Genomic DNA, 13,771 nt, shown 5'->3' on the forward strand with positions numbered 1-13,771 from the left:
GATAAGCTCACAGCTGCCATCACAGTCAATGGTGAATGTTTGAAAGCTTTTCCTCTAAGGTCAGGAACGAGACGAGGGTGCGCACTCTCACCACTCCTGTTCTGCACAACAAGAGTCCCAGCGAGAGCAAGAGGAAGAAGGAAAAAGGCATCCAAATCATAAAGGGGGAAGTGACATTGTCTCTGTTTGCAGATGACATGTCTTCTACATAGAAATCCCTAAAGATTACACACACACACACACACACACACACACACACACACACACACACACTGATGGAATAAAGGAATTCAGTCAAGTTGCAGGATACAAAATCAGCATCAATGAATAAATGGATAAAAATGTGCTATATTGTATATTTACAATGGCTATATGTACAATATACCGTGGAATGTTATTTGGCTGCCAAAAGAAGGGAATCCTGCCATGTGAGACAACATGGATGGATTTTGAAGGTTTGATGCCGGGAGAAATAAGTCAGACAAAGACAAATGCTGTGTAATCTCCCTTATATGAAGAATCCAAAAAAGCTGAACTCATTGAAACCGCAGATCGGTGGTTATCAGAAGTGGGGGCGGGGCGGCAAAATGGGGGAAGCTGGTCACAGGTCCGAACTTCCAGTTGTGAGGTAACCAAGTCCTGGGCTGTGATGGAGGGCGTGGGGACTGCAGTCAACATTACGCTGTTGCACATTAGAAAGTTTGCTAAGAGGGTAGGTCTATAAAGCTCTCATCAAAAGAAAAAGTAATTTGTAACTATATGTGGTGACACTTGTTAACTAGACTGATTGTCCCCACTTTGTAACACATACAAGTATCGAATCATTCTGCTGCACATCTGAAACTCTTACTATGCTGCATGTCAATTATACCTCAATAAAAAAGAAATAAAATTAAAAAGAAAGTAGGGCACCAGCCAGTGCCCGGCGCTGCACACCACCCGTCTCTGCACAGCACCACCACTCGCTCACGAACTTGCTAAACACGGTGAAAAAGATGTTTTAAAGGGCTCTTCCGGCCCAGAACAATGATTCCCTCCACGTGTGGACTCCAAGTTCCAAGGACTCTCTGGAGGGAAGACGGCGTAAGGAGGCGGCGGCGAGAGGCAGGGCTGGGGCCGGGGGCTCTGGCCAGAGGAGGTGGGGGCCATGAGGGCAGCAGGGGCTCAAGCCTGCGGCAAATGAACCGTGTAGCTGGGAAGGTAGCATGCGGACGGACCCTGCCCCTCCTGTGAAGAAGCACCAGTATGTCACGTAGGACATGACAAGGGGACACAGGGTACCACGCCGTGTCCCTGCCCTCACGCCATGCACGCTGGCTGCTGTGCCCCCATCTCAGGGACCTGGAGGGGTGGGGTGGGGTGGGGAGGGGGGAGGGCACATCATCCATCACCGTGTCCCCAGAGCTAGAATGTGCTGCCTACACGTTGCCAAGTAAATGTGTCACAGGACGCCCTGGACCCACATGTGATTCTCTTTAGATTTTTGTCAAGAGACCCACAGTCCTGGTCACCTGCCCCAAGCAAAACACTTTCAAGTACACACTCTCTTTTAAGGACATTAAGATTTTATTTCATAAAAGTCACAACACACTTTCGCTACTGAGTGGCATTCATCACGCGGCTGTGCTGTGAACTACTCTAAACACACGATTCTTTCCAATGTCTTAGCTTTGGCCCAGTGTGTGCACATGATAAAACACTGCAGCAACCAGAGCAGCTCGCATATAAATAAAGTGCACGCTTCATTCGCTGGGCGTCAAAGGCGCGCTCACCACCTCTCCTGACACATTAGCCATGGAGAGTGCGGACGCCGACAGTTAAAAAGCAAAGAATTCCATCTACAATGAAGACTGTTCCCATTTGCTTTGCTTCACCGGGAACTAAACGAGGGAAAATCCAAGTGTAAATCCTAGGGATACAGTGTTGTCACTTGCTCACGGGCACAGAAGATTCTGAGTCACGAGGAGTGGCTGGGCTGGCACGTCAGGCTTTCCCCCAAGCGGGGGTGTCCACCTGTGTGGACCAGGTGCCCCCCAGCACGCCCATGGGGACTGCACCCGAGCTGCATACGGCACAATGTGCTGACTTGCCTGGCGCTCCTGGGAGCTCGCCTGGGTGGCCCAAAGGTTCAGTGTGGACGGGCTGGTCTGCAGCCGATTCCCTGCTGCGGCCGGTGGCCGTGCATGATGTCATGCTCACTGTGGTTGGGCCGAGTTCCATGTAGAAGGGACCAGAAGAGGGTGGCAAAGCTCCACGGAACTACACAAGGAACTTACTCTGCAACCAAGCCGACATGTGGGGTGGGGAAGGGCTTGCTGCTGGCGTGGTCGGTGTCAAAGGACCGTCTCCACGGTGGAAGGCGGGTCGGAATTCCGCAGGACACATCTCACAGACACCACGAGCGATGGTCACTGCAGGGTATTCCGGCTCCTGCTTCTGAATGTGTCGGTGGCCTTTGGTGCACTCTGTGACGCACACAGAGTGCTGACATGACTCCATGGCCTAAGGGGCTGAGCCACAGATTAACATCGACTCAGAAGACACAGCGCTTGTCACACCCCCTGCTGCTCCCCCAGATCAGACTGCCCTTCGGAGCTGTGTGCCACGTGGGCGCGGGCAACCTCTACAGCAACACGAAACACAAACAGTGCCAGCCACCACTGCGGCAGCGCGATAGAGACGTAGAAGAAAGCGTTTGTAAGTGAGGAGGAAGGAATTCTCAAAGGGAACTTAGGGCCTGGAGACACGGAGATGTGACGGGGAAGCCACCGCAGGGCGCAGCCCGCCCGCCCGCCGTGAGCACGGCTCGGGTGCCCGAGGCGCTCTCTGAGGGCTGGCTTCCAGTCAGAAGCGTCAACACGCGTGAGGACGGCTGAGCAGCTCTCCAGGCCCCGCTGCGCCTCGCCACGCCTGGCACTCCACCCTGGCGAGGCCCCCACTCAGGACTGGGCTGCTCGGCTCACTGCCAGCCCAGCAGACCCCGCGAGGACCCCACACAGGACGACCCCCGACACAAAGCCATCTCCAGCTGGAGCGTGTTGGGTGAATTCAGCAGGTTGAACACAGTCCTCAGACGCGCCCCAGGCGTCCCCATCTGCCTCCGCCTGACCCACTGGGGGCCTGTGGGGACCTTGGCTTGCTGGCTGGGTCCTGTCTCTGTGGTCCTGAGTCCCCAGGCCCTGTGTGCTCATGCGTCGCAGGTCGGATGCTCGCCCAGGTGCAGTGATGACAGCAGGCCCACACAGCGCTGCAGCCAGACCACTGTGTCCTCCGGGGGAATCCAAGGGCGGTCACTCAGCCCACAGGAGGACCTGAGCCGGGGGTCCACCCATCACTGGGCACGCAGGGGGCTCTGCCACCCAGGGAGGGGCCGTGACGCCACAGCCAGACAGCAGCAGGAGAGGTCTCACCGGCGAAGGCATTTTGTTGGGGGGGGCGGTGCTCTGAGCGGCAGGCAGGCCAGGCCCACGGCCGCTGCTCACACGGGGGACAGGTCCACGCGGGGAGCAGACTGGCTGCTCTTGTCCCAGGCGCTGAGCTTGGTGGAGGCCGTGCCCAGCTGGGTCCCGTTGATCTGCAAAGCACAGGGGGTGAGGGGTGCAGGCTCTGCTCCAAAATGGGACTCCCGAACCCGAACCCGTGTGAGAATGGAAGGGAGCCTGGCAGGAGGGTGCCGAGGTCCTCCCTGTCGGGGGCCCTGCTCCCCCGGAAGTGAGGATCCTGGATTCCATTGGGTGCCCTTCTCCCACCTGCTCTGCGTGGTTTCCCTCCTGCCTGACTTCTCAGGCGCCCACGGGGTGGAGACCCGATGCAGGGGACAAGCTCCTGTGCCCACAGGACCCCACCAGCCTGTGTGGCGTCTGCCTCTTGGTCAGTGAGCAACCTGGATGTCTTTCCACCCCCCTAAGTCAACACAAGAAGGGCTGAGCCTGGGAAAGGGGGAGGAGGTTTCACAGGACAGAGGCTGTGGTGTGACATGGGCCCACGGCCGTGCAGCCGGCAGGTGGCAGAAGTTTGAAGCAGGAGCCGAGCTGCCTCCACCACCACCAGCTGCGCCTGCACTGACGCCACCACGCGTGGGGACTGGGCTCCACGTCGACCTCGGCGAGGCAGAGGCTGCCTGCGGCTCAGCAAAGCTCCGAAGTGAGGAGACAAATAAATCTCCAGGCGACAGGGAGAGACCCCAGCAGCCTGGGGTGGGCGGCGCACGCAGCTGCTGCAGGAAGGGGAGGAGACGACACCCCACGGCGCACTCACCACGTCCGAGCTGAAGGGTTTCACGTTGGGGTGGCGGCTGGAGCTGCTTGTGAGGGTCCACACCTTGGTTTTGTGCTTGAAGGCAGCTCTCACCTTTGAGGGCAGAACAAGGGTCATTAGAAGTGGTTCCAGAGGTTGAACGAGCCACAGTCGGAGGCCACCTGAACGTCACTTAGGGACAGGATTTGGGGACAGCTCTGTTGTCAGAGTCGCAGGCTCACGTGGCAGGGACAGCTCGTGTCCCCACCACCGTACCAACGCCGCGTGGGGAGCTGGGTCTGGCCCCTCGCGGCCTGGGTGGGGAGCTGGGGCACACACAGCAGTGAGTGGCGAGGAGGGCACAGCGAGTGGCAGGCGGCAGAAATGAGAGGTGAAGACAGATACACACGGGGGAGCCCTGGGCTGCTCCCTGGTCTGACCAATCACACGACCCCCCAAACCGGGCCCCGTCTTCCTCAGGGACTCTCCCTGCCTGACCAGATGGGGGGGTGCTTCTGCCCCGCCCCCACTCACCACTCCAGAGGAATTTCCCCGCACCCACAACCTGGAAGGGGCTACAGTGCCAGGTAACACAACGCCAAGCCCGCAGTTCAGGACTGTGGGTCCTGAGGCGGGGCCAGGCCTGGCGCAGCCCCACCCTCCCCAAGGCCAAGCTCACAGCGGGTGCAGTGCCCCAGAGCCAGTGCCAGCTGCCACGATGCCCTTGGGGGCCACATCACCATGTCCCCTCTCCAGCCCCTGCTGCCAGGAGACCCCTTCTTCCACCCCAGGACCGTTTCCCAGTGCCTTTGGGGAGGACCCTTGGGAGCACACGTAGGTCTCACTGCCCCGCAGACACTGCAAGGCCCTGAGCCAGTCCTGCCTGAGGAAGGAGACTGGGGCGTTGCTTAGCAACCGGGTGAGACACAAGGGCTGATGGAAAGCAGCCCCACTCTGCACAACTGGTCACCAATCGCAAGGCTTATTCAGAATTACGTTCCCAGATGCCAGCCTGACAGGGCGACACTGTTCTCACGTTCTGCACCCTTTCAGAAAAAAACGAAAACCCGCCTCCTATTGTTGGGAGCACGGGAGACGTACCTCTGAATTCAGGAGACAGTGAAAGAGGAAGATGAAAACTCCCTGGAAAGGAAGGGAGGCAGCTCAGTTAGAACCACTTGCATTTGGTTACAATCGTCCCAAAGTTCTTCCCAGCAGCTCAGACGGGCTCCAAGAGTGGCACCCCCTCCTGGGGAGCTGGGAGTGCGCTGTCGTGGGCTGCGGTCTGTGAGGAAGGGGGTGTCCTGGATCCCACCTGCAGCGTGAGCTGGTGGCAGACGGCCACTAGAGTGGGGTCACAGGTGGCCTGTGATGGGCAAAGACTCAAGGACAGGCGGGTCCCCAGACAGTCAAATGCCGGGGACGGACCAAGGGGAGGACATCAGATTGTCACCGGAGCTGAATCTCGGGGTGCTTGTTGCAGACTGAGGATGATGACAAGAGCAGCAGGACACGAGACCAAGATGTCCCCTAACATCTAGGCAAACAGGTCACATGTCTCATCTGTGCTGGAAGCAGCCCCATGGAGTGAGTCCTGTCATTGGCCCCATTTTGTGGGGAGGAAACCGGGACACATAGAGGACACGAGTCCCAGGGCCTGCCGTGGGTGAGGACGGCCGCAGGACCACCTATCACTTTCGTGATAAACAGTCAGAGGGAAAGTGTGCATGAAGCTTATTACAAATTAGAAACCTGACACACCACAGTAAGACGGTCACCGGTCTCGAGAGCCACATGCAGGGCGGGGGCTGAGGACGGCGACAGGCTCCGCAGTCAGGGGCTTGTACGTCTGGGGCCTCAGCCTCTGGGCATCCAAGCCTCTGGTTTCCAGGCTGGTGACCCTCCCTGCCCGTTCGTGCAGGGGACGGATGTGAACTCATAACCAAGGCACCGCCATCACCGGCTCTCCAGGCCCAGCCCCCTTTTGGGAGCTGTCCACACAGACCATCCTCTCTGTCAGGCCTGGATGTGCCTCCCACAGGTACCGGCCTCGTGAGCAGGTTGCCATCCTGCAGCCCCATTTGCTCAGAGACCCTGGAGTGTTCCCCTGTCCTCGGGCCTTGGGGACGCCCCATGCTGTGGGCTCACAGGGTGCATGCAGGGAAGAGAGAGAGGGTGTCGCTCCAGCCCTGGGACAACCTGCTCCTTGCACGTCCACTCGCAAAGCTGACAGCCAACACCCCACCTGAGGGTCTCCCGGGCTCCTACCTGCAGGGAGTTGAGTACGGCAAACACGTACTGGAAGACCAGCGCCTGGTTGTTGACAGCCAGCACGCCAAACACCCAGGCCGTGCCCAGGATGGGCAGCAGTACAGCCACAGCTTTCGCTGTCAACCTGAAAAGGAAAAGGGGTGTCTGCTCTGGGTGGGTCTAGAGGGCCGGCCTCGGGGAGAGGGGCCTGGGCTCCTCCCTGCAGCGGACAAGGTGAGAGGCTGACCCCGGGACAGATGAGACAGGGCGTCAACAGCACCACTTCTGTCCTATTGCAGCCGCCATGGGACCCAGGAGCCAGCGTGCCCTCTGGGCACACAGACTGACAACCGGATGGAAGGGCTGGTCCCAGGTGCCCACAGCAGTGGGGTGGGAGGCGTGCCCAGCACTGGGACACCTGCAGCGTCGGCCTAGTGGGCTCCCCTGGGAAGGTGACCTCTACGAGGAAGGCTCTGTAGACACACGGAAACGCCCCCACCCCACATTCTCCACCTCCACCTGTGTCATCCCTCCATTCAGGAGACACTTCCCCGGAGGCGGAGACAAGGTCATGATGGAGGGGCCTGTGGTGAGTGACGGAAGGAGTGGGGTGTGGACACAGAGGGGCCACAGGTGTGGGGTGAGCACGCCAGGCCTGGGGGAGCTGAGGTTGGAGTGAGGGAGGGACAGGCTCCTCGCTGGCCAGGCCACTGCCAGTCTGAGGGCACAGGCCTGAGGGCACAGGCCGGGGGGCACAGGCCGGGGGACACAGGCCGGAGGGCACAGGCCGGAGGACACAGGCCGGAGGGCACAGGCCTGAGGGCACAGGCCGGAGGACACAGGCCGGGGGACACAGGCCGGAGGACACAGGCCTGAGGGTACAGGCCGGAGGACACAGGCCAGAGGGCACAGGCTGGAGGGCACAGGCCTGAGGGCACAGGCCGGAGGACACAGGCCAGAGGGCACAGGCCGGAGGGCACAGGCCTGAGGGCACAGGCCGGAGGACACAGGCCAGAGGGCACAGGCTGGAGGGCACAGGCCTGAGGGCACAGGCCGGAGGACACAGGCCAGAGGGCACAGGCTGGAGGGCACAGGCCTGAGGGCACAGGCCGGAGGGCACAGGCCTGAGGGCACAGGCCAGAGGGCACAGGCCAGGGGGCACAGGCCTGAGGGCACAGGCCTGAGGGCACAGGTTTGAGGGCACAGGCCTGAGGGCACAGGTCGGAGGGCACAGGCCGGGGGGCACAGGCCGGGGGGCACAGGCCAGCCTCACAGGGCAGCACTGCCTGCTCTCGCCACGAGGAGGACAGCACGTGATGCCTGGCCCAGGGTCACCTTTTCTCCCACAAGATGCACCCTCCAAGGCTTCCAGCAGCTGAAAGAGCCCCCGAGGCTGGAATTCATTACAGAATCCTCGTCTTATCGATTTACTGTTGACAGACTGTCTCCCCTCAGACCAGGCCAATATGCTGCGGCTGAGGGGACTTACACAGCGTCGGCCCCGTCCTCTGGGAGCCGTCACCCCCTTCCATGGCCTGTGGTTTGGGGGTGCTGACTGCGTCCCAGGCGCAGGTTTTCAGGTCGGGGGGCGCATGTGACTCAGCGAGGCTCGGCCTCCGGCCTCAGGACCTCTGCCTGACTGTTGGGAACGAGACACTTTCCTAGACTTGAACTGTGTTGCAGCCACGCTGCCAGCAGGAGTGGGGTCTGTCCCAGCATGAAGCTGACCCAGAGGCCCAGGCTGGGAGGGGCGGTGGGAAGCGGCCCCGGGCTGTGCTCTGAGCCCTGCACAAGCCAACTAGATGCCCTCCGGGGCTTCATGGTCGTGTTGCTAGGTCCTTTTCTCCAGCCAGTGTGTGCTGGGTGTTCTGTCACCTGCAGTTGGCGGGGCCCTCACTGATACAGGGCAGGAAACCTCCCTACACACCTGCCCCGTCCCCTCACGGCCCAGCCCACAGCACGGTGGGGGCTCACTCTCCTAGGACATCCTCACGTGACAGCCCCACAGACGCCTGCTGTCACATCCCCTTGCTCCCCTCAGATGAAGAAGGCACTGAGGGATTAGATACGTCGCAAGGTCCCAGGGGACGGTGGGAGCTGGGACACGAGTGACACAGGGACCATCCGGGTCTAGAGTCTTCCTCTTCAACACCCCCCGACTGCTCCTGCCCCTCGGGTGAGGGGTCCCCAGGAAAACATCTAGTAGGTGCCCGTCTTCCGCAGATGGGGGCACTGTGGCTGGGAAGAGAGGCTGATCTCGGCCACGGGGGCTGAATAAGGGGCTAAGCGAGCACATGAGCCCAGCGCTGTCCTAGGGAGACCGTGAGGACACTGCCCAGTGACTGCCCGGGCGCCGCCCTCTGTGGGTGGGGACACTGGGGACACTGGGGGCGACCACGGCCGGCTTACTTGAAGGCGCTGGGATCTCCGTGGATCTTGTAGTTGTCAGCGCTGATCTGTGAGATGACCCTGGTCACGGCCACGAGGATGCTGATATTGACCTGCATGGGGACAGAGAGCAGGTGAGTCTGGAGCTGCGGCTGCAGGCCCCCTGAGTGCACCTGGCCGTGGGCACTGACCGGCCCACAGGCCCCAGCAGACCGCCCGCTGGGGGCTCACACCCGTGCTACGGAGGAGAGACAGCAAAGCACAGCACTTCTGCTCCTCAGGAGCCAGGGGAGAGCCCGTGGGTCAGCCCTCCGCTCGCCGTGCCACCCTGGGTAACTCCTGAGTCCTCTGAACCTCCGCTTCCCCATTTGACGTGAAAGCGCTCTGTAGCCCACAGTGCCCGCTGACGGCTGAGGATGAGGAATCTCATGTGTGAAGGCCCCACCCTGACCGACGCTGTGTGACCCCCCTGCGCCTCCTTGCTGGGCGCCTGCTGGAAGGCTCCCCTTGGGGTCTGTGCGGGGGTGGGGGGCACATCCTGGCAAAGGCTCCAGGGCTGGGCCCTCCCACGGCAGCTCTCCAGGTCCCGGATGAGCGGCTGGGTCAGAGCGGGTGACAGCAGGGGTGTGGCAGCCCCGATTCAGGGCTGGGCTGTGGCCAGCGGCCTCTCCCTTATGTCTGAAAAGCTCCCAGGCCATTTACAGAGTCGCTGAGGACTCCAGCTCCCTTGTGTGAATTCCAGGCCGGCCACGGGCAATGACAAACGCTTCACCTGGCAGGCCTCAGAGGCAAGGTGGCCACCCACCAGACCCTGCACACAGCAGGGCTTCGGGGGCTCTGAAGGGAGCTGCAGGCATGGACCCCGGGGCCCCTCCCAGCCTGGCCGGCCATGCCCCACACACAGCCTGGGCTCCTGCATGTGCAGGCCTCCTCTGGGGCCCAGCCTGAGGCGTTTCCAAACACATCTGCAGCACCACCTCACCCTGGGGGCCTTGCAGCCCCACTGCTCAGCCCTCTTCCACTCCCAGCCGTTGTCCTGACCCTCCTCCCACCCTGCTCCCTGTCCTACGTCAGGGGACCCTTTGAGGCACCCCTGTCTCTTGTCCCTGGGAAATGGGACACAGCGTGTGGCACCTTTTCCTGTCTGGCCCTTGCTTATCCCATTTCAATAGGCAGGTAAAGGTCTAATTGTTGCTTTCTGTTTGGCGCCTTGTCTTAACCGACCAGCTCACCCCCTGGCACCCCCACTCCCACCTGGCTGGCCCTGTCTTCTCGCCTGTACTATGACGGCGATCGTGATATCTCCCGAGGTCAGGGAGAGTGGAAGGAGGTCACAGACCCGAGTGCCCAGCAGCGCCCTGCCCCCCACCCCTCCTCACTGCCGACTGCCTGCGTCACAGCCACCAGAGAGCCACACTCAGCCAGAGGGAGATGGGCCAGCAGGACACGGGGACTGGTGTCAAAATGCCGCAGACGGGACAAAAGCGAGGTGCCTCAGGTGCAGTCAGGGCTCCACGGAGGGGGAGCTTCCATTCCAGGCCATGCCAGTGACCGTCTGGAACCAGGCTGTGCATTCGCTGGGAAGCATTCTGCCTCCAGCAGCGCTGACTGCTTCACAGGGGGTGGGGGGTCGTGAAGGGGGGGGACTTCAAAATGCCACAGCCCCAGCTGCTTTCCCTGAGATGCAGTCATTTTTTCTTGAATAAATGCGTTCAGCTTTTCTGCCTTTGGGGCATTTCTAGAGCTCTGAGCTGCATGGGGTTTCACATGCGTGAGTCACCCAGCGGAAAGCTCACATTTAGCGGGGATCATCCCCTAGGCCTTCTGCCTGCCACCCTGCAAGTCCTGCCTCCCTCGCTTTGGGGGGGTGTGTCCTGGGTCCTCACACACGGGCGACCTGAGGCCTTGTCTTAACAGCAACAGGTTGCAACCCCCTGACACAACAGGGCCAGGGGGTGAGGGCTCCTGTGGCCCCCGCGCTGCATGTAGAGGACGCAGCAGGAAGCCAGAGGCCCAGCGGGTTCCACAGACAGCCCTGGGGTGCGAGAGGCACGGACACGAGGGGTGGTCTGTAGGGGCGGTGGAAGCCGGGGCTGGATATGTGGACAGAAAACTTTCTTATATGTTATTCAGCTTTTCATTCACACGTTCGACCACATGTGTTAAAATTTGAAAATCAAATCACTTAACTAAATATCAATTTAGAACAATTATGAATTAAAAAGGAAATAACAGAAGTCCCTTCTCTTATGAAAGACTCAGCAAGTGTCCTCAGGCTCAGGAGGAAAAACCTAGCCCTGAAGTGTCCCAGTGATTCAGGAAGGGGGAGGAACGCTGGGGCCTGGGACCTGGGAGAGGGACACCTGGAAGCCCCTGGGGAGAAGCTCCAACACACATGAGCCCAGCAGTGTCATCACAACCCCGGCTGCTGCTGGACGACAGGAATGTACCCGCCCCAGCCTCTCAGGGGAGAAGTCACGGCACACAGACTGCCCTCCACCCACTTCAGGGTGTGGGGCGTGCATTCAAATTACGGCAAAGCGTTTTACACACAGAGTAACGCCACACGTGATTAATTAGATTCAGGTGTTCTCTTACTTCCTGGCTTCTCCATTTAAGATCGGAAGGAAGTGTCTGAACAATGGTTAAGCTGTTCACAGTATCTACCGGCTGTGACAATTTGTCACCATCCCCATTTCTCCAAAGATTTTGCCGGGGTTTATTTGTTTTTCCCTCGCTCTCATCCCTGGTGTCTGATTCCATTTGCATGCGCGCTCCCTCCACCTAGGAGGACCGGGACCCTTGCTGTGACATCCTGAGGGAGGCACCGCTGACCTCTGATCCCACGTCAGTGAGCAACTAAGGGGAGACGGACGGCAGCTTCGAGAAAGACCAGTCTGGAGCTGCGTGAAAACACACCCCAGCACCAGGCCTGGCCCCCCCACCCCAGGCCACTCATCCTGGCTTGTGCCGGGCTGCAGATCAGAGAGGCCCTGGGGTGAGGGGTACGGAACGTGAATGCTGGCAACGGGGCATCCATCCATGTTAGAACTGCCAGCAAGCTGCTTCCGACAGATGTCAAAGGAATAATTCTCGGGCTGCATTTCAGCAAAACAAAAAAGTGGGGAGGATATGCGCTCAAGGTCCTGGGCACCTTGGGTGGGAGGAGGGGACGACTGGACAGGCCTTCTGGGGGTCAGAGTGTGTTCCGTGTCTCGACCTCGCTCACGGCCACGTGGTATTTATTTGACAGGTCACCAGGATATAGCTCGTGATGGGAGGGGCACACACACGCACACACGTCCATCTTCCATAAACACTGAGGTGTCTGCACGGTTCTCGGTCTCTCCGTATGCAGCGTCCGCATCTGTCTGTCACTACCTGCCACTGTAACTGCATTTCCATCCACGTGACCTGGCTCCTGCTGGAGCGACTGGACGATTTGAAAACGCCAGACTCTTTCTCCTCCTGGTATGGAGGCCCCCTCCCCGGTGGGGCTGGCACAGGACAAGCCCTTTTGGGGGTTCAGGCTGAGATGGCCCTGCCCACACCCTGCCCCCAGGGTCCCTGCTCTCAGGGGTCCAGACTGTGCAGCTTTGGTAAAGCCTGCTGGTCCCAGGGCCCTGTCTGCCTTTAACCCACCTGGAGTCACCCAGGGAATGACACCCTGTTCCTGCTCCTCCAGGATGAACCTCAGCAGGACACAACAAACCACACTCACCACACAAACACCTTCCTAAAGTGTTACAGTTTCAAATCTGCAAGCGGCTTCTGGCTGTTTAAATGCCTGGAGTGTGGAAGCACCTACTGCTCGGACACCCATGGGTTCCGGCCAGATGTTTTATTCTGAAACTTTCTTCCCCAGTTGGAAAGTGGGCAGAGGACCCCTGGGAAAATAGTGGCAGAACTCTAGCTGGCACCACGGGTCCTCTGAGGAGAAGGACCCCCCACCAGTGTGAGGCCTGACAACGTCAGAGTGGCACGGGTCTCAGGACCCCACCTAGAACAGGGGTCCACGTGCTCTTCGTGCCAAGGCAGTAACTATTGTTGGCTTTGCAGTAACACAGCCCGCGCTGCAGTGGAAACACAGCCACAGACAGTTCCTAAATCGTGGCTGGGGGCCACTGAAGCGCCATTTATAAAAGCGGGCGGTGGGCCACAGCGGGCTCTAGTTAGCTGGCCCTGACTGGACCCTGAAACCAATGAACCTTGTTTTCTGCCCCTGCTTCCCTCCCCACCTTGCAAGCAGTGGGCTGGGTGTGGGGCCTGGCGTCACGTCCCTGCAGGAGAGAGCAGAGTGTGGGGGCCGGGGTCACTCTCCCCAGGAGTGAGCTGGGTGTGGGGCCTGGGGTCACCCCCCCCCCAGGAGTGGGCTGGGTGTGGGGCCGGGGTCACTCCCCCCCAGGAGTGGGCTGGGTGTGGGGCCGAGGTCACCTCCCCCCCAGGAGTGGGCTGGGTGTGGGGGCTGGGGTCACTCCCCCCCAGGAGTGGGCTGGGTGTGGGGCCGGGGTCACCTCCCCCCAGGAGTGGGCTGGGTGTGGGGCCGAGGTCACCTCCCCCCCAGGAGTGGGCTGGGTGTGGGGCCGGGGTCACCTCCCCCCAGGAGTGGGCTGGGTGTGGGGGCTGGGGTCACCCCCCCCCAGGAGTGGGCTGGGTGTGGGGCCGAGGTCACCTCCCCCCCAGGAGTGGGCTGGGTGTGGGGCCTGGGGTCACCCCCCCCCAGGAGTGGGCTGGGTGTGGGGCCGGGGTCACTCCCCCCCAGGAGTGGGCTGGGTGTGGGGCCGAGGTCACCTCCCCCCCAGGAGTGGGCTGGGTGTGGGGCCTGGGGTCACCCCCCCCCAGGAGTGGGCTGGGTGTGGGGCCGGGGTCACCTCCCCCCAGGAGTGGGCTGGGTGTG

General features: G+C 60.7%; 1 protein-coding gene across 2 annotated transcripts in view; it reads right to left on the bottom strand.

Annotated features, from left to right (window-relative positions):
- Positions 1–1,537: 1,537 nt before the first annotated feature.
- The window catches only part of ADGRD1 (adhesion G protein-coupled receptor D1), a 103,491-nt gene continuing 91,257 nt past the window's right edge, over positions 1,538–13,771 (bottom strand). For both annotated transcript variants that reach the window (XM_081037209.1, XM_081037210.1), the window contains 5 exons: positions 8,896–8,987; positions 6,505–6,631; positions 5,338–5,379; positions 4,258–4,350; positions 1,538–3,574 (listed from right to left, as the gene is read on the bottom strand). In XM_081037209.1, the coding sequence (XP_080893335.1) occupies positions 3,479–3,574; positions 4,258–4,350; positions 5,338–5,379; positions 6,505–6,631; positions 8,896–8,987 (450 nt within the window). In that variant the 3' untranslated portion in view covers positions 1,538–3,478. The remainder of the gene's footprint in view (positions 3,575–4,257; positions 4,351–5,337; positions 5,380–6,504; positions 6,632–8,895; positions 8,988–13,771) is intronic.

The sequence above is a fragment of the Rhinolophus hipposideros genome (assembly GCF_964194185.1).
Source record: "Rhinolophus hipposideros genome assembly, chromosome: 24".
Taxonomy (NCBI): Eukaryota; Metazoa; Chordata; class Mammalia; order Chiroptera; family Rhinolophidae; genus Rhinolophus; species Rhinolophus hipposideros.